Source organism: Onychomys torridus, chromosome 8 (genome assembly GCF_903995425.1).
Source record: "Onychomys torridus chromosome 8, mOncTor1.1, whole genome shotgun sequence".
Lineage (NCBI taxonomy): Eukaryota > Metazoa > Chordata > Mammalia > Rodentia > Cricetidae > Onychomys > Onychomys torridus.
The window spans coordinates 9,604,680-9,621,024 of record NC_050450.1 but is presented as its reverse complement, the minus strand read 5'-3'; the positions used below and the strand labels follow the sequence as shown (position 1 = coordinate 9,621,024).

Genomic DNA, 16,345 nt, shown 5'->3' with positions numbered 1-16,345 from the left:
TCTGTAAGCCAGGGCAGAGGACATATGCTAATTGAGCCTGATCCTGGTTTTATGAAAGAGACTGCTACAGCCTGTCAGTCAGCAGAGCCAGATCTCAAAGCCTGCGTCCTGGCTCTCTCTGCCTCTATGCTGTCTCCTGGAGTGGAGTGTCATTGGGCAGGGGGCTTTTGAGGCTGAGTCACCCAGGCCCCACCCACTCTTCTCCTTCATCCTAGTCGGGCCTACTCAACTGTAGGAGGGAGTGTACGGTTCACCCACAGGTCCATGCAGGTTTCCGGGTAGGGCCAACTTTTTGTGTCAGCTTCCAGGTTCCACCCTCACAGGGAACCAACTGCTTCCTGCTTCCTGCACTCTGGCTCCCCCTCATCTGCACCTATGGGTCCTCTCCAGCCCGCCAGGGTCCATTCTGGCAGCTCTCCCAGGCTTGATTCTGACAGTCTTGCAGGTTAGCCCTCCCTGCCACCAGCCTGTGGTGGCTTCCTGGGCCTGCACTGTGGGAAAAGTCAGGCTAGGGTGATAGGATCTCTGGGCTTTAGCTGGTCTGTGGACATCCCCAGTATAAACCCTCAGCCCTATTACCTGTAGTGAGTAGGATAATGATCTTCAGCATCAGAAGCATCTAGATCCAAAGTCCAGCCCTGCTGTCCATCCACCAAAACGGGGCCATTCCTCAGCCTTTTTGAGCCTGCTTCTTCACAACAGAAGCTGGGTCAAGCCTAGTACCTGGTAGGTAACAATAAATGGTGCTAATCTAAAATAGAAAAGGCCAGGTACGGTAGCACACACTGGTAATCTCAGAACCCAAGGGGCTGAAGCAGGAGGATTATCAGTCACACACACACACACACACACACACACACACACACACACACACAGAGAGAGAGAGAGAGAGAGAGAGAGAGAGAGAGAGAGAGAGAGAGAGAGAGAGAGTGTGAGAGAGTGTTAGGGACTGGAGAGGGCTCAGTGGTTAAAAGGTTAAAAGCCAGCATTGCTCTTACAAAGGACCTATGCTATGTACTGGTCAGTTTTTGTCAACTTGACAGAACTTGGAGAATGGCTTCCATCAGATTAGCCTGCGGGTGTATCTGTGGGGGCATTTTCTTGATTAATGACTGACATGGAAGGGCCCCCCACCCACAGTGGGCTATGCCAACTCCTGAGTTATATACATATAGAAAAACTGAGCAAGCCCGTAAGCAGTACCCCTCCATTTTCTCCCTCCAAATTCTTGATTGAGTTCTTGGCCTGATTTCACTCAGTGATGCACTGTGACCTGAGAGATTAAATAAACTCTTTCCTCCTTCAAGTTGCTTTTGGTCAATGTTTATCACAGCAACAGAAAAAAGCCCAGGACAACCTGAGTTGATTCCTAGTCCCTAACTCCAGGGGATCAGAGACCATCCTTCGACCTCCAGGACACACACATAATTAAAAATAAAAATATTCTAAAAGGGAGTGTGGACAGGAGATGGCTGGCTATCATCACTCTGACCTGGTGTGGCCTCCAGACGTGCCCACTCTAGGCCTTGGAAGGAGTCAAGCAGGCTGTATACACAGCCCCCCTTCACTCCACAAGGGGCCACTGGTGCAGGGAGCCAAGCAGCGCTGAGCACAGCCCAGTAAGTGCAGTGACACCATCAGCCGGCAGCCCGAGAACCACTGGCTGAAAACAGGATTTGCCTGGACCAGTGCTTTACTTAGCCACCTACCACAGCTGGCACCTACCAACTACACCTTAACAACTATCACAAAAAAACACAATGGCCCTGAATCAGGAGCTGGTGAGTATTGGGGCAAAGCTGGGCAATGACCCCCTAAAGGCCCCGGGTCCTCAAGCCTGTGGACTTCAGCATACAGGTACGGAACTGCTGGCCCATGCTGTGGTGCAAGGGCAGGACAGGACGGGAGATGCGCTAGCATCCCACAGTCACTTGTGGGCCCGAGACCCGTGGTTCCCGTAAAGGTTGTGGCTTAGGTCCCAGCTCCAACTCCAAGGTGCCACGTTGGGCACTGCTGTCCCTGTGTGGTTTTGTTTTGGTGAAAATAGTACTCCTTTGAGGAACCTTGAAGCTCCCCCAGAGCCAGGCTGAGCCCCTTTCCTTGTTACTCTAGATACTTTCAGGGTGATGTCTTCGGGAGGCCTGGCCAGCTGCTGCCTAGGGGGATGGAGCAGCCATGCAAGTGTCCCAAGTCACAACTACCTGTCAGTCCCACCCACCCTCCTTCCTGGAGTCTTTCCTAAAGTTGAGTCCCACCATGCTCAGGTGAGCATTGCTTCAAGGATCCCCTTGCTTCATCCTGGGATTCTGTCCAGACCCAGGTGCCAAACAGACTCACTCTTGGGGTTTTGAGAGGGACCTGCCAAAACTGGCCTGTGCTGGGTTTGGCCTTCTGCTTCCTCTTGCTGTTAGCTTATTGGAGCAGATGTCTGGCCAGGAGTGACCCTAACAGGCAAGGCGCCCAAACCTGTGCTATCAGTACCAGCTCCCTCAGCCCCTCTCTACCCAAAGGCCAGAGGCCCTGGTCCCAACACAGGGTGTGTCCAGGCTCCCTATGCAGTCCTGAGACCTGGGCCCTGCACAGCACAATACAGCCTTCTCTCTGGGGGAACTATGTGGCAAGCAGAACCAGGTTCTGCTGTGGGCATTTGGACTCGCCCATTATGCCTTTTCCCATCTTTCCTGGTCAGTTCCGATCGGTCACTCCGAAGACTCTTGGATGGCCTTCCTGACATCTTCCAGTGCCGCTCCCCACCAGCCACTGCCCGTCTGCCTCTTCCGCCAGTTTCACTCCTTCCTACTTTCCCGGAACTCTCCATGAGAACAGAGCCAGAAGCCCTCTCCCATTCATGTCTGTATCCTTGGGGCTCAGAGGCTTAGAAGAGCACCTGAAACAGGTCGTGTTTACTGTTTCTCACTATTTAGCCCAGGCTAGTCCTGCACTCTCAATCGTCCCAAACTCCACGTAGTGTTTATCTGGACCTCCAAATGCCCTCCATTGAGCACCTACACACCACGGTTCTGTGCTAAGGGCTTTATGTTGAAGACTCCACAGAAGAGGCTTGCCCGCCCATTTCATGACCAACTCCTAAGGTCGAAGAGGGCTCACAGGATGAGGGGAGGCCCAGGCATGCATTTTGACAGGTTTCCTCCCTCTTCTTTCCCTCCCCATCTCTTAAGCAACTCAGCTGAGTAGCAGTGCAGGCAGGAGGTACAGAGGCAGCCCTTGGGAGGCAAAGGCAGGTGGATTTCTGAGTTTGAGGCCAGCCTCATCTACAGCATGAGTTCTAGGACAGCCAGGGCTACACAGAGAAACCCTGTCTCCAAGAAAAGCAAAAGGAGAGAGGAGGGGCAGAGGGAAGAAACCCGCCCTGCCGCCCTGCACCTTCCTGCACTTCTCTGAACCCTTTCTTCTCAGTAAAGCAAGGACCACAGCTGCCAGCTGTGTTGGCTTGGGGGTGGTCTCACACCTGTGTGTGCACGCCTGTGCTATCAGCACCACACTCCACCTGGCCCCCACTTGGTCCCCTCTCACTTTTCATTCTTGTGCACTGATGTGAGCACCTGCTGAATCATGAGGCTGAGGTTTGAGGGCCAGATAGACAATCTGCATCCCAGGGAAGCCACAGGGCGACAGACACACAGACACTGGAGTGCATCTCCCAGGGGCTTTTAGGTCACCTTCCGTATGTCAGGATGGATTTTTTTTCTTTTTTTTAAATGACTCATAAAGGGAAGAAGGGGCCAGCTCCGGGGAGTGTGAGGGACAGGAGCTTTATTCCTAGCTGCTCTGCCTCAGGCTTTTACAAAGCAGTGGGTCAGTGATTTAGACATCTGTGGTGAACACAGAACTTGTCACCTTTTTTCAGACCAGGAAATCCCCCTGGCATGCTATAAAACTACCTGCCAACTCAACGTATGCTTGAACGAGGGCCTGCCAACAGTACCATGGTACCAATCAAAAGGCCCAGGTGATGGGCAACTGATCCATGCCAGTGTGGGCGCTCTTCCTGCCTTCTGGCCTATTTCCCAGGGATAGGGGCTTGACTCCCAGGCAGGTCCGAGTATTAAGCAGGGTCTTCCCAACTAGTCCTCCCTACCCCCAGCTCTAACTAAAGGGTCTGCAAGGTGTCTCTAGTATTGTCAGTTGGTCTCGCCCTGCAAGGGTAGGACCCATTAACTTATACAGCAGGGGCAGGGCTAAAAGAAAGAAGGAACAGAGGGCAAACCAAATATGGCCTCCATCCTCCCACCCCACCTCCCTGAAGGACTGGCCACCCTGGGCCTAGAGGACTCTGGACCTTCTAAAAACCAGAGTAAGCCTGGGCCTAGCCAGCGTGCCCAAAGCAGCTGCTTCCTCTGGACACAATCACTAGACACTATGAAAGCCACTAAAAGCATGTCCCCCTACAGTAATCGTGACAACTCCTGAAGATGAAGTGGGACACATTTAGCACCAAAGTCTTCGATGACTCAGTCCACCAGTTCCTACCCAACCCATCTGTCTCAAAGCCAGTGTCCCGTCCTTCCTGGTGCCCCACAAGTGTCCTGAAACAGCCCTTACACCTGGACTCCTGCCACCACTGCCTTACAGAGTTGGGTCTTTCAGAGGCCCAGAGAGGCAAAGGGAATTGCCCCAGCCACCAGCAGCACCAGGGCCCCTGCCACCACAGACCACAAGCAGCGCTCTGGCTCCAAAAAAGTACACAAGGCAGAGAAGGGTGGGAAGCGGCAGACCGGCCAGCATGGCTCATCATCCCCTCTGAAATACTTGATGGCTTGCAGAACCTGCCACTCCTTCCAAAAACTCGGTGAGCCCTGGCCGCTCTGCCCCACCCTCTTCCTGGAAGTAGTTGTGGCCAGAGAAGCAAAGAAGTTTCCTCTTTGTCATCCATTTCAAACTGATGCTGGGTGGACAGTCAAAAGGGCCCACCTCTCCATCAGGAGCGGCCTGGCACCAATTACCTGTCCCTCGGTTGTCACCTCTGTACACTGGAGACAAGGCAGTACTAAGTGTCAGGGTCTGTCCCTGTAGGATACGCTCAAGCAGGGGTAGCAGAGACCAGGCTCAGATACCCAGGAGAGCTCAGACTGGAGCCGCCATCTTTCCAGACACACACCAAAACTAGCCTGCAGTTTGGTCCCCAGCGCTGGCTGTGGGAGGAGCTGTGTTGCCCAACCCCCACAGCATGCCCAACCACTTCAAGAAAAATCTGCATTACCCCCATCCCCAACCCAGGACGTTTAGCCAAAGCATACGCTCCAGAAATCTTTTTTCTTTAAAAAAAAAAAACTTTCATAATAAAGTTTATTACCTAAACTGGCTGTAAAAATATAAAATAGGGTATTCTGCACAGCAGAAAAATGAAGCCAGAGACCCCTCCCCACCCCTGGTTTGTGCAAAGATACTGGGAATATGTAAACATGGAGAGGTAGGAGTGGAGTTCAGGTCCTGGCCCCAGACATAAGCTGCTACAACCAGAAGACCCGGAGGGAGCACCAGGAGGGGAGACCCCCCCTCCCCCGAGAGGCGGGATGCGGTCTCCAGCCAGAAGCCGGAGGCACCTCGTCCTCCACACCCACTCCCTCCGACCCAGGCGGGGAGGGCTCCCACGTGGTTCCAGGAAAATAATAATAATAATTAATAAGAAATAATAAGGCGCCCCCACTTAATGCTGCGGGCACGGCGGCCGGTCAGATCTGGAAGGGGAAGGAACTCAGGTAGTCACGGAGTACCGGGTTAAGAGGGATGCGCGCCAGGTTCTCGCGACCCACGGCGGCCACGATGCGCTGGCGACACAGCTCCTGCAGCGGCCGCACGCGGCGCTGGCGCAGCGGGGCCCCCAACATGCGGCGCGGCGCCGCCACGTAGTGCTCCAGCAGCTCGAAGAGACAGTCGAAGGTCTCGCGGCTGCCGTCCAGGTGGAAGCGGCCGGCCTGGAAGTGCACGCGGATGCTCGTGGGGCCCGAAGCCATCTTCACGCTGAGTGCGAAGAAGCAGTTCCGTTGGCGACTGTCGCGCACTAGGAAGGTGCCCACGGGCTCGGCACGCAGCCGCTCGTGCGCCCCGTGCACGCTCAGGGGTCCCCAGTAGAAGCCGCAGGCGTCCAAGAGCGCGCTGGTCCGCGTGATTCGTCGGTAATCAGAGTGGGAGCGGAACGTGCGGAAGTGTGTGTCGCCAGGGGCCGGAGCCGGGACCGCAGGGCAGGGCCGCGGACGCGCGGGGACAGCCGGCGAGGACGAAGACGAGGATGACGAGGATTCTGGCCGCCGTCGGGGCTCTGCTGCCGGGGAGATCGCATTGTCAGCTGCCACCTGGTTGCGTGCTACCATCCTATACGAGGGGCCAGTCGTAGGGGTGGGCCATAGCGTCCGGGGCTGCGCTGATGGGGGAGACAGAGGCAGTGAGCCGGGCGTCCGGGTGGCGCTGGCCGGCCAGAGAACCCCAAGGAGCCAGGGCGGAACGCGGAATCCGCCCGGAGCCTCTGAGCCTCGGTGGGCTCATCTGCGAAGTAGGCCGTTCCCGTACGTGGAACCCTTCCAGGCTGGCTGTGGAGCCCAGCCTCCCCGCGCGCGTGGAGAAGGGGGCGTGGAGAGGGGCCCGACTCCGGGCCGTCCCCGCTGGTGGCTCGCCGCCCAGCGGCTGCCGCCTGCTGGCCACGCCGGGGACTGGAACCCGAGCGGGAGATGGCTCCGGGCCGGAGAAGAGGCGCAGCCGACACCCCACGCGCGCCGGGGCCCGCCTGGGCGAGCCGGTGGGGCGGGAGGGCGCCAGAGGCGTGGCATCCACGACCCCACCACGCACTCGGCGAGGCTCGTCCTATCGGGCTCTGCTCCCCTTACTCCCATCCCCTCCCGCCGCCTCCTCCGCCGCCCCGGCTCACCTGGCGGCGGGACGCGGGGCGCCGCGGCTGGAGGCTCCGGGGCGGCTGTCGCGCATGCTCCGGGGCCGGGAGCCGTGCAGCTGCCACGGCCGCAGCTCGCTCTATTGCTGCCCGCCCCTGCATCAGACTCTTAAAACTGGCAGAGGCCCCGCCCACCGGTCCCGCCCACCGCCGCTTTCGGTTTCTCTTTCCGGCGAGTCTTTCGGGTCCACTCTCTGGCCTCATGCAGCTTTCTCTGTAGAGAAGATGCTGATCCTGTCCCTAGGCTCGGTCTTGTCTCGCACCTGCTTGATTGGGACCTCGGCATCCTGGGGTTCTGGCTCCTCCCCGAATCTTCTGGTCGGAGTCTGGGATGGCCACCTTAGGACCGCTCTTTTGCTCTTGCCACCTTCGCCGCACATCCCGGCAGCCGGCCGGGTGGGATGCTCACGCGGCGCTGACACGCCTCCTCCCCTCCTGGTGTCTGCGTCCTCCTAGTCTGGGCTCCGCCTCGCCTGAAGCCTGCGCTCCCCTAAGAAGCTCCTCCCTGCCAGGGTCCTTCCCGCCCAGGACCCGAAGGCCTTGGCAGTCTTGGCCCATCTTGGAGCCTGGCTAGGCAGTCCTGGAGCCTGGCGAGGCCGCCGCCCTCCCCTGGAGCCTCGGAGCCGGGCGCGCGGGCCCCTCCCGTCGGCCACCCGGCCTGGCCTTGGCTTGGGCTTCCCAGGAAGCGGTGGCTTGACCGCAGAGGCTTCAAAGGAAACCTAAGGCGGTGCGGGAGGGGCGCCCCCGCTCCCGGCCGAGTTCCTCGGAAACCGGGTGGGGTTGGGCTGGGTCCCCAGCGGCCTGGACTCACTCTCTTAGCACTCCTATTACGTGGGCAGCTGGAGAAACTGAGGCCTGGGGCGGGGCTATGATTCACAATGGCTGGGCACCTCCAAACGAACCCAGTGCGAAAAAAAAAATAAGGCTTTCTCAGCTGTAACCCCAAAACTCTGCCTCCCCACCCTCACAGACGGCCTCAAGGCTCCAGCAAGCATCTGCGTGCACAAGGGCTTCCGTGCTCCGTGTACACCTTGGGTTTGGGATCGAGGCGGTCAGACCTATCATTAGGACACTGTGTGGTTTCGTGATTCAGTTTGTCCTGGCCTTCTGGTGGCGTTGTTTATGAATGAAGGCGGGTAAGGAGGTTCGCGAGCAAACCTCTGTGTTTCGCGGTGTCGCACACTGCCCTCTACAGGCTTCTCTCAGATTGCTGCCAGTCTGCACTGGTCTCCCTTTCTCCGTATCCCCAGGCTGTGCCCAGAGCTCCACATTTCATCCTAAATTGTGTCCTTGTCTTGAGCTCCTTGAGTTTGTGTGGATGGGGCTGGTAGTGGTCACTAATGAGACGTCTATGGAGGGATGGGAAAGAAGATGCTGAGCGGTGCTGACAAGGGTCGGTCCACCCTTGGTGAGTGATGGGGGTAGGCCCAGGTTCTCTTCCAGCTAAGCCTCTTTGAGCCCATGTCCTTGGGCATGTGATTGCATTGCCTCTTTCAGCTCTATGGATGTGTCCATTACCCCGGTTACAAACTACTCCATCTGAGAGTGCCTTCAGGAGATGTGTTGGAACCACAGGCACATGACCTTGTCCTTTTATTATTGAGATAGTGTCTGTACAGGATGGCCTTGAACTGGTCCTCGGATTACAGGCAGGCATTACCATGCTTGGTTTATGCAGTGCTGGGAACTAAACACAGGGCCTTGTGGATGCTGAGCAAGCACTCTAAAATGAATTCCATCCCGAGTAGGCATGCAAAGGGAAAACAGGGCGTGGGGGTTCTTGGTACTTATTCTCAAGGTGCAGGAGGGCTGGTACCGAGGTGATGGGAGGTGGCTGAGCTGACTCCTGCAGGCCTTTGCACTAAATGTACCACTGCATCCCTAAGCTTAGGGGAGGCTCCAGGGTCCAGCAAATGAGCCTTCCACCTTGTACCCTGACATGGCTGCAAAGTACAGGGTGAGTCAAGCAGTTTCAGTTTCTAAAAAGTTGTGAATTCAAATCAAAATGAAACCAAATGCTAAGGATTATAGGAGTGGAACTCAGGGCTTTGGAGCTTCTGTTTGCTGAGGCCACCTTTCTCTAGCAGTGAGGGTGAGGAGGAGAAACCATTTCTTGGTTTCTCTTTCCAAGCTTTGACAATGTGTTGGGAAACGCTGCCCCTAGTCAGTGTATGTGATATTGAAAGTTGTTTGCCCAACATTCCTTGACCGGGGTGGGGGGTGGGGCAAAGGCCCTATTGTAGGCAAGTTCACCGGGGCGACTAGTGACCAAAGCTGGGCAGACCAGCGCAGACTCAAAGGTCTCCAACACACACAGGAACCAGGGTAACTTTCAGGATCCACTTGCTTCCTTGGGGACAAACCCTGAGCTTTCAGCATGCCTTGTGCCACAAGCACAAGCAATAACCATTGTTGGATAGAGACACTTTATGACAGACTCAAGGAGCATCTTCCAGGGTACACGCTTTAATCAATGTTGCATAGAAATTGCTGCAGTGACATGTTCCTGTAAGGTCAGCATCCTCCCAACATTCCCCTAGTGATGGCTATCTCCGTTTGGGATCAGATGGACACAGGAACAACCTGGAGTGTCTCACTTGTGTCTTCTCCCTAAAACAAGAATGGGAAAGAGGCCTTTAACACTAGCATCCCATCAACTCTAATCCAGAGCCAACGCTTGCCGAGCCAGCCAGCTGCCCTTCTGGGCAGTCTTGCCCTTCTTCCCTGCTCCCAGGCTGCAGTCTCCCACTACCCCACTGGGTAGGTACCTGAGCTACACCTCTTAGCTTGGTGTGTCCGCTTCCGCCTCCTGACCGCCTTTCTCTTGGTCACCTTCCCTTCCAAGGTCTTCCTGTTCTTGGAACAGCTGCCACGGTGGCTGGACCTTGGAGTTGAATGTCGGGAGTGCATGGCTTGTTTGGAGTGCCTCGATGGTGGCCTGGGGTTTGGGCTGGAACTGGAGCTCGGGCGGCTTGCCTGGCTGCAGCTCCGGCAGTGATGGCTGCAGTTGCACTGGTTACAGGTGTGATCTTGGGACCGAGAGGAGCTGTGGGGGTGGGGGTGGGTAGTGGGAAGGCTCTGCGTCTTGGTGTCCATGGGAGGCCACACTTGGAGGGGCAGAGACCTCCTCCTCCTCCTCTTCTTCCAGCAGGCCCAGCTTTGGGGAGACCCCACAGCCCCTGGTTATATAGCTAGGCCAATTATGATGGCACAGGCCACAGCGGGTGACAGGCAAGGCAAAGCTCTGCCCCTCACCCTCTTCCCAGGGCGGGGCAACTTTCAGGACCCTGTGGGTCAGATTGTGTTGAGGCCACATCTGATCCCTGTGTGTTCACGTCTCCACGGTCCAGCTTTGCAATGGGGACAATAGTCATTGCACCCACCCCACAGTGACATTGGGAATTTTAACTTAGATCATGAGGTTAGGTGAGGAACAGTCTGCAGTTGGTGTTTCAAGGCCTCTGGCAGCTGCAGAATTCTCTTCCTTTTTGCCTGACCTACTATAAGAGCTATAGCCAGAGGGGAGACAGTGAGGCAGTGTGCCCTGGAGTAGGTAGCAGAGTGACTAGGGGTTGGAATGGGCCCACCTCCCCAGCAGCCTTCCAAGGTGAGAGGTTGAGGATTAGGTTCAAAGTCTAGTTTGCACTAAAGTCTAATCGTGCATATGCCATGACTCCCTCAGTCTGATGCCAGCCCTTCCTTCCATTCCTTTGAGCTGGGATGCCAGCCCTTGGGTCCTGAAAGCCTCCCAGTTGGACTCAGTGTTCAGTCTCTGCGCTAGCCCTAGCCTGGAAAAGGTCAGGTTGTACTGATGCTGGTGTGCTCTTCCGAGTCTTCAGTCACTTTGCTAGAGCCTCCTGTGATCTTTACAGCTCCAGCTCTGAGACACTGTCTCCCCTCCTGCCCACATGGCCCTGCCCAAGCTTCTGTGCACTTACTGGCGAGGGCCACACCACACATAGAGTTCAGAGGACAACTCTCAGGTTAAGTTCCTTTAACCAATGAGCTGTTTAACTCATCTTTTAGACAGGCTTAGTGAGCTGTCCCTGAGGATGACTCTACCCCCCGAGTGCTGGGATTTAAGGCATATGCAGAACTCTAAGCTGATTTCTTAATAAACATGCCAGATGGCCCATTGTGAAAGCTGCCTGGTTTACTGAGCCCTGCCGACTCTATTCATCCTTTTCAGCCAGCTTTGCCTAGGAGCATCCCAGTGACTGCAATTAGCAGAGCTTGCCCTCCTCCCAGATCTGTGTCCACATGGAGCTTACCAATAGGTATTGGAAAGTGTATGGAAGCTAAGAATCACGGACTGTGCCAGACCAGCCAGGCTGCCAATTAAAGGCACAGGTTAGCGTCCCGTAGTCATAAGCCCAGAATTTCTGGAGCAGTGGCTAGTGCAGAGAGCCTGGGTCTATATGACACATCAAGACCCAGGCCCTGTGCTCATCCTCAACATCCTCAGTTCATCTGAGTCTGTAATCTCAGCATTCAGAGGATGAGGCAGGATAGCCCCCTCATCTAGCCCACTTAATGCTCCATAGAGCCTGCCTCACTTTGAGGGCTCTACAGAGGCATCCACCACCCTGGGTGGCTGTTCTCCAGGCATTCTCATGCAACACATACATATGAAGGGAAAGAGGGAAACCAGGAGAGTTCCTTGGAGACTCTTTATTTTCTGAATGTCCTCTTTGGAGTGGCGATGGGCATCCATCATTGGGCAGGCCTCAGGGTGGGTCAGGAGTGTGTCTGCTTGGGCTCAGGGCTCGGCTGGGCCACGGCATCCTCAGTGCTCTCCTGCTTCTCGGGCTCCATCAGCAGCAGTTTGCCTTTTACTGGGACCTCCTCCTCCTCCTCCTCCTCTTCCTCCTCCTCCTCGTCATCCTCGTCCTCCTCTTCCTCCTCTTCCTCTTCTTCCTCCTCTTCCTCACCCTCTGATGACAGGGAGAAGTTGTCTTGACTCACACAGGCCATGAGCTTCTTCATGGAGGACTCGTGGCCACGGCTATGACCTGTGTTCTGAGCCGTGCCATGGCTGGTGCTGAGCTTGGCACAGCGGGAACCCATCACCCAGTCCTGTCTCTCTGGACTAGGAGGGAGGCAGCTTGGGCAGTAAGAGACACTGAGGCTGGTGGGCGTGGCACTGACCTCACAAACAGGTTCCAAGGTACCGCCCTCCCCCACCCTGGAATCTGGAGCTTGGCTGACATTTTCCAGGAACAAATGCATTGGCTCAGATGGATGGAGAGGGCAGGAACAGGAGCTGATGGTTATCCCTTCCCTCCCCTTGTGCTGTTCTGTTGGTGTAACCTGAACCATGAAAGGATTAGGAATGGTCCCTACTCGACGTTCACGGAAAGGAGACAGCAGCCAGTGAGTCTCGTGTCAAGCTTTATTTGGCAGGTGGCTTTGCTCATTACTCAGATCTCGTGGCTCCTTGGCAGCTCAGGGCTCAGACATCAACGTGGAATGGTGGCGTGGCCTCATGTGACGTTGTTTGGGCAGGTGACCATTTGTTGGGCAGGTGACTTCCTTGGCTCCAGGCAGGATGGATGGGCCTGGGGAGGCTTAATGGTGCCTCCTACACCTCCTGCACCTGCATCTCCTCCTCCTTCGGGATCTTCTGCAGCCTTTGGGAAAGAAAGTTTTGGTTTGCTAGGCTACCTGGGAGGCAGCAGAGTTTGAATGGGGGGCACTCCTACCTTGTTGGGCAGCAGCACAGGTGACCAAGGTTCTGGGGTTCTTGGGTGCTTACCTCTGCGATGCCGCCTCCTGTGGCGGCAGGAGCGTCTCCTTCGCCTCCTGCATGACCGGCGCCTCCTGTGGATCCGGTATAGCCTCCTCCGAGAGCAGCGCCGGTGTCTGTGGTGGTGGTGACCCCTGTGTGTCCTCCCATAATTGTCCACACGCTCGGGGCTAAGCTCTTGCCCCTGCTCCTGCTCTTCTCGTCCATGTTCTTGCCCAGGCCCCTGGTGTGGACGCTCACTGGGACTCCTCATTCGGTAGCGAACCATAGTGCCAGGAGATCAGGAGTCTCTGAGCTGAGGCTGCAGCTGACCTGGATGGGAGGAGGAGGACGAAAGCCTCACCACCTGCTCTTGGTGGTGATGATGGTCTGGTGTGAGAGGCTTTCTGGGGCTCATATATAAAGGGGAGCCCCACTGTGACCTGGCGGCCCACCCCTGATTGTCCCCACCCTGCCCAGTCCCCTCTGTGAGGGCAACACAGGCTGGGTTTGTAGCACTGGCTCACAGGTTGGTCACAAGAAGATTAATGTGAGAGGGTCTAAGGGTGACCTTGAACTTCTCTCCCAGCCCCTTTACCTTGCTGCATGGCGTGTGTTACAGTGCAGTGCCAGGCAAGCCACTGAATCACCTCCCAGCCCTAGTCCATGCCCTCATCCTGCCCAGCCGTGGGAAAAGCTTCCCGTCTTCTCCACCTGGGCTAAGCACAAAGGGCACCTCCCATGAGGGAAAGAGTCTGGGTTGCTCAAGGACATGCTTCTCTCCAAAGCTGGTTTGAGTTTTTTTTTGCTTGTTTTAACTCTGTCCTGGGATCTGTTCTGGGACTTGTTCTGTAGACCAGGCTAGCCAGATCTGCCTGCCTCTGCCTCATGTGCTGGGCTTAAAGGACAATCTTTCCTGGGGTATACTTGAAATATTATAACCCAACAGCAGAAAAATAAAACTTGTGCTTTTTACAACATGCTACCTTGATCTGCATCCCCATCATGGAGTATATTGACACAGTCCCGAGTTGTATTGTGTGCCTGGCATACACAAAGTTTTGGGTCCTCAACACCACAAAAACCAAAGGGTGATCACAACACTCAGGGTCCACTGCTGGCCTAGAAGGCTGAACCTGCGGAGGCCCTGGAAGGTGAAGACTGGCATCTCCTGCTGCTTTGCAGAAGGTTATCACAGGCCTCTGCATTCACAACCTGGCCCAAGGATGTGGCCACAACCTTAAATTGGCCCCATGGAGAAGGATTGGTGATGGGATCCCATTTCTTGTTCAGCTGTAGCCAGTTCCTGCCTGGCTTTCTGACAGTCTTTGTATGACTGGGGCCCATGGTGAGGCCCTCAGACACATCTTCCCTAAGCCTTTCTGGGGAGCCATCTCAGATTGACATTTGAAGCCCCTCCCACGTCACTCACATTCACCCACCCTTCCCAGAACCCAAGAATCTGGAGGCATGAGTGGGATGAGTTTAACATTTATTGACAGGTGGCATTGTTCCTTAGCAGGCTCCTGTTTTTCATTGGACGGTGGCATTTTTCAAGATGTGGCGAGAGGCTCTTGAAGTCTGGTAAAATTTTCAGGCAGGAGTTTTGATGGACTTGCTATTTTGTGCATCTAGTATCTTTTACACCTCAGGGTGTATCTGCGGCGGCGGCAGCACCCTAGGAAGGCAAGAAAGATGGTGAGGGGTTTGGACATATCAGGCTATGCCTGCCCCCCCTCTCCCGACCCAGCACAGCACAGCCCCCCTGCTCACTTCGCCTCCTCCGCCGGCAGCATCGCCTCCTCCGTCTGCGACATCTTCGCCTGCGGCGGCGGCATCTGCTCCTGCTTTTGCTGCGGCAGCATCGGTATCTGGCCATGGTGCTGGCTTGGCCGGGAGCTGGCTCAGAGCAGGGGGCACCACCTGGGTCGAGCCAGCCAACCTGTGAGCAGGTGGAATTTTGCGGGCTGTGGATGGAGAGCAGGCACCCTCTTCCTCTTATAGACACAAGGGGCCCCTGGGGATTATGAAGTCAAAGAGGGTCAGGACCTCACAGACCATGGCCAGGGAGGACCTGTGCCATGTCCAAATATGGGCATGAGAGGGGTGCGCAGCGCTTCGGCATCAGCAGTTGCCTGGGTCATAGTCAAGAAGGAGAGCCCCTCTTGAGCATTCATTCGTTCATTCAACTTAGGTGCTAGTGAGCGCCTGCTTCTGGGCCAGGCCCTGATAGATAATCCGAGGCCAGGCAGGTGGGTGAAACAGCCATACAAAATTGGAACTGTCAGAAAACACACGTGTTTGCTGAGGGAACGTGACCCTTATGAAAGTTAGCAAAATACCCAGTGGGGCACTGACAAGTGAATCCAGAGGGTCTCGGAGCTGCAGGAGGGTCAGCTCCAGTGAGAACACTGGGGCCCTGTTAGGTGCATCAGGTAGGCACATGGGTGCAGGCCAGCTTTTGGACATTACTAGACAGGAGATGAATGTGGGTGATGCTTCTGGCCCCTGCTTCCCAAAGTTCACTTCCTGTTCTGATTGCACCTTGGTTGCTGCACAGCCCAAGGGGGAAGCTGAAAGGCAGTTAGACAAGAAGCAGAGGGAGGGAGGGAGGCCCAGTAGGTGAGGGAGGCAGCAATGTGGAATTGGCTGAGATGGAATGTGACCTGCTTCATGCCCCTGTGAACTTTAGGCTTGGCATCTGATCACAGAAAGGGCATGGAATGAGAGAGAGGCTCTGTTGTATTTTCTGTAGGAAGCCAGAGGCCATCAGTATCCTGGATCTAGGGGCACACTGGGGGGCAGAGGAGTGATGGGCATGCTCTCGCCAGCTGTTTCTAGGTGTCTCTGTCTAAAAATGCAGAGAAGCCTGGAAGGGAGCAGTGAGGAGCGAGATGGGGATGTGAAAAAGAGGCCGATATGGGGAAAGCCTCAGAGCCACCCTCACCCCCTCTGTCATCAAGTTCTCATTGTTTTCAGAGTTGCCTCACCATCCAAGAACAGGGCTTCCCACGTGGCTTCAGAACTCTTCAAGCCTAAGAGAAAATGAGGCTCTAAGGAAGTGGGTAGGTGCTCTCCAGAGAGAGAAGAGAGCTCAGGTTCTCCACGTCCAACCCACAGGTGTCTGAAGATCAAACTTAAGGTCACTAAAGGCTGCAGTGGGTGGAACTAAGTAGGCTAGGGTCAGTGTTCACTGATTCCTTCTCCATTAGGTTGGGTTTCTATGCAGGGCCCACACTGAGAGGGTAGACATTGTGTTTCCCTATCTCAGGATATCACGCCTTCACCAGCCATTGAAATCCTCCACACTGGAGATCCTCTTCCCCCACCCTGGCCTTGCCGTCAACTTACTCATTATTTTTGAAGATTTATTATTATGTTTATAATGTTCTGCCTGCAGGCCAGAAGAGAACACCAAATCTCATTACAGATGGTTGTGAGCCACCATGTGGTTGCTGGGAATTGAACTCAGGACTTCTGGAAGAGCAGCCAGTGGTCTTATCTCTGAGCCACCTCTCCAGCCCAACTTACTACTCACTTTTTGTCAGAGTGGATCCGTGAGTACTTTAGACTTTGCTGCTTTTCTTGTTGCTGCATCAGCATGCCTCAAAGCAACTTCAGGGATGAAGGGTGCTTATGGTATAGCCCTGGTTTTTCAACCCACAATGGCAGGGAGGCTTTGGCAGCTGGGGTGGTTCTGTCTGCAGGAACGGGAG

General features: G+C 55.5%; 5 protein-coding genes across 7 annotated transcripts in view; all 5 read right to left on the bottom strand.

Moving 5' to 3' along the window:
* Socs1 (suppressor of cytokine signaling 1) overlaps positions 1-7,530 on the bottom strand; it is a 65,152-nt gene extending 57,622 nt beyond the window's left edge. The window contains exons 1-2 of one of the 3 annotated variants that reach the window (XM_036194916.1): positions 6,884-7,529; positions 5,271-6,382 (exon numbers count right to left, since the gene is read on the bottom strand). In XM_036194916.1, the coding sequence (XP_036050809.1) occupies positions 5,694-6,332 (639 nt within the window). In that variant the 5' untranslated portion in view covers positions 6,333-6,382; positions 6,884-7,529 and the 3' untranslated portion in view covers positions 5,271-5,693. Of the gene's footprint in view, positions 1-5,270 lie in introns of those variants that run through there. The other 2 variants (XM_036194917.1, XR_004945601.1) reach the window with 2 other exon arrangements.
* Positions 7,357-10,000, bottom strand: Tnp2 (transition protein 2). Its single transcript, XM_036194458.1, has 2 exons — positions 9,673-10,000; positions 7,357-7,610 (listed from the first exon to the last, which is right to left on the bottom strand). The coding sequence occupies exons 1-2, from the start codon at positions 9,998-10,000 to the stop codon at positions 7,357-7,359; spliced, it is 582 nt and encodes a 193-aa protein (XP_036050351.1).
* Positions 10,001-11,641: 1,641 nt separating this feature from the next.
* Prm3 (protamine 3) lies at positions 11,642-11,971 on the bottom strand. The gene has a single exon (XM_036197331.1). The coding sequence runs from the start codon at positions 11,969-11,971 to the stop codon at positions 11,642-11,644; it is 330 nt and encodes a 109-aa protein (XP_036053224.1).
* Positions 11,972-12,285: 314 nt separating this feature from the next.
* On the bottom strand, positions 12,286-12,918 carry Prm2 (protamine 2). The gene is made up of 2 exons (XM_036197332.1): positions 12,660-12,918; positions 12,286-12,534 (listed from the first exon to the last, which is right to left on the bottom strand). The coding sequence occupies exons 1-2, from the start codon at positions 12,916-12,918 to the stop codon at positions 12,473-12,475; spliced, it is 321 nt and encodes a 106-aa protein (XP_036053225.1). The 3' UTR covers positions 12,286-12,472.
* A 1,192-nt stretch (positions 12,919-14,110) lies between these two features.
* Positions 14,111-14,594, bottom strand: Prm1 (protamine 1). The gene is made up of 2 exons (XM_036195714.1): positions 14,403-14,594; positions 14,111-14,307 (listed from the first exon to the last, which is right to left on the bottom strand). The coding sequence occupies exons 1-2, from the start codon at positions 14,506-14,508 to the stop codon at positions 14,261-14,263; spliced, it is 153 nt and encodes a 50-aa protein (XP_036051607.1). The 5' UTR covers positions 14,509-14,594; the 3' UTR covers positions 14,111-14,260.
* Positions 14,595-16,345: the final 1,751 nt, after the last annotated feature.

What these genes read in the sequence shown, in the direction of transcription:
- Tnp2 (XM_036194458.1), bottom strand. Translation starts at nt 10,000, where the DNA reads ATGGACACCAAGACGCAGAGCCTTCCCACTACCCACCCCCACCCCCAC. An exon ending in AGCTAAGAGGTGTAGCTCAG is followed by an intron (nt 7,611 to 9,672) that starts GTACCTACCCAG and finishes TTTCCTTTGAAG; the next exon opens with CCTCTGCGGTCAAGCCACCG.
- Prm3 (XM_036197331.1), bottom strand. Translation starts at nt 11,971, where the DNA reads ATGGGTTCCCGCTGTGCCAAGCTCAGCACCAGCCATGGCACGGCTCAG.
- Prm2 (XM_036197332.1), bottom strand. Translation starts at nt 12,918, where the DNA reads ATGGTTCGCTACCGAATGAGGAGTCCCAGTGAGCGTCCACACCAGGGG. An exon ending in CAGGAGGCGGCATCGCAGAG is followed by an intron (nt 12,535 to 12,659) that starts GTAAGCACCCAA and finishes TCTTTCCCAAAG; the next exon opens with GCTGCAGAAGATCCCGAAGG.
- Prm1 (XM_036195714.1), bottom strand. Translation starts at nt 14,508, where the DNA reads ATGGCCAGATACCGATGCTGCCGCAGCAAAAGCAGGAGCAGATGCCGC. An exon ending in CTGCCGGCGGAGGAGGCGAA is followed by an intron (nt 14,308 to 14,402) that starts GTGAGCAGGGGG and finishes TTGCCTTCCTAG; the next exon opens with GGTGCTGCCGCCGCCGCAGA.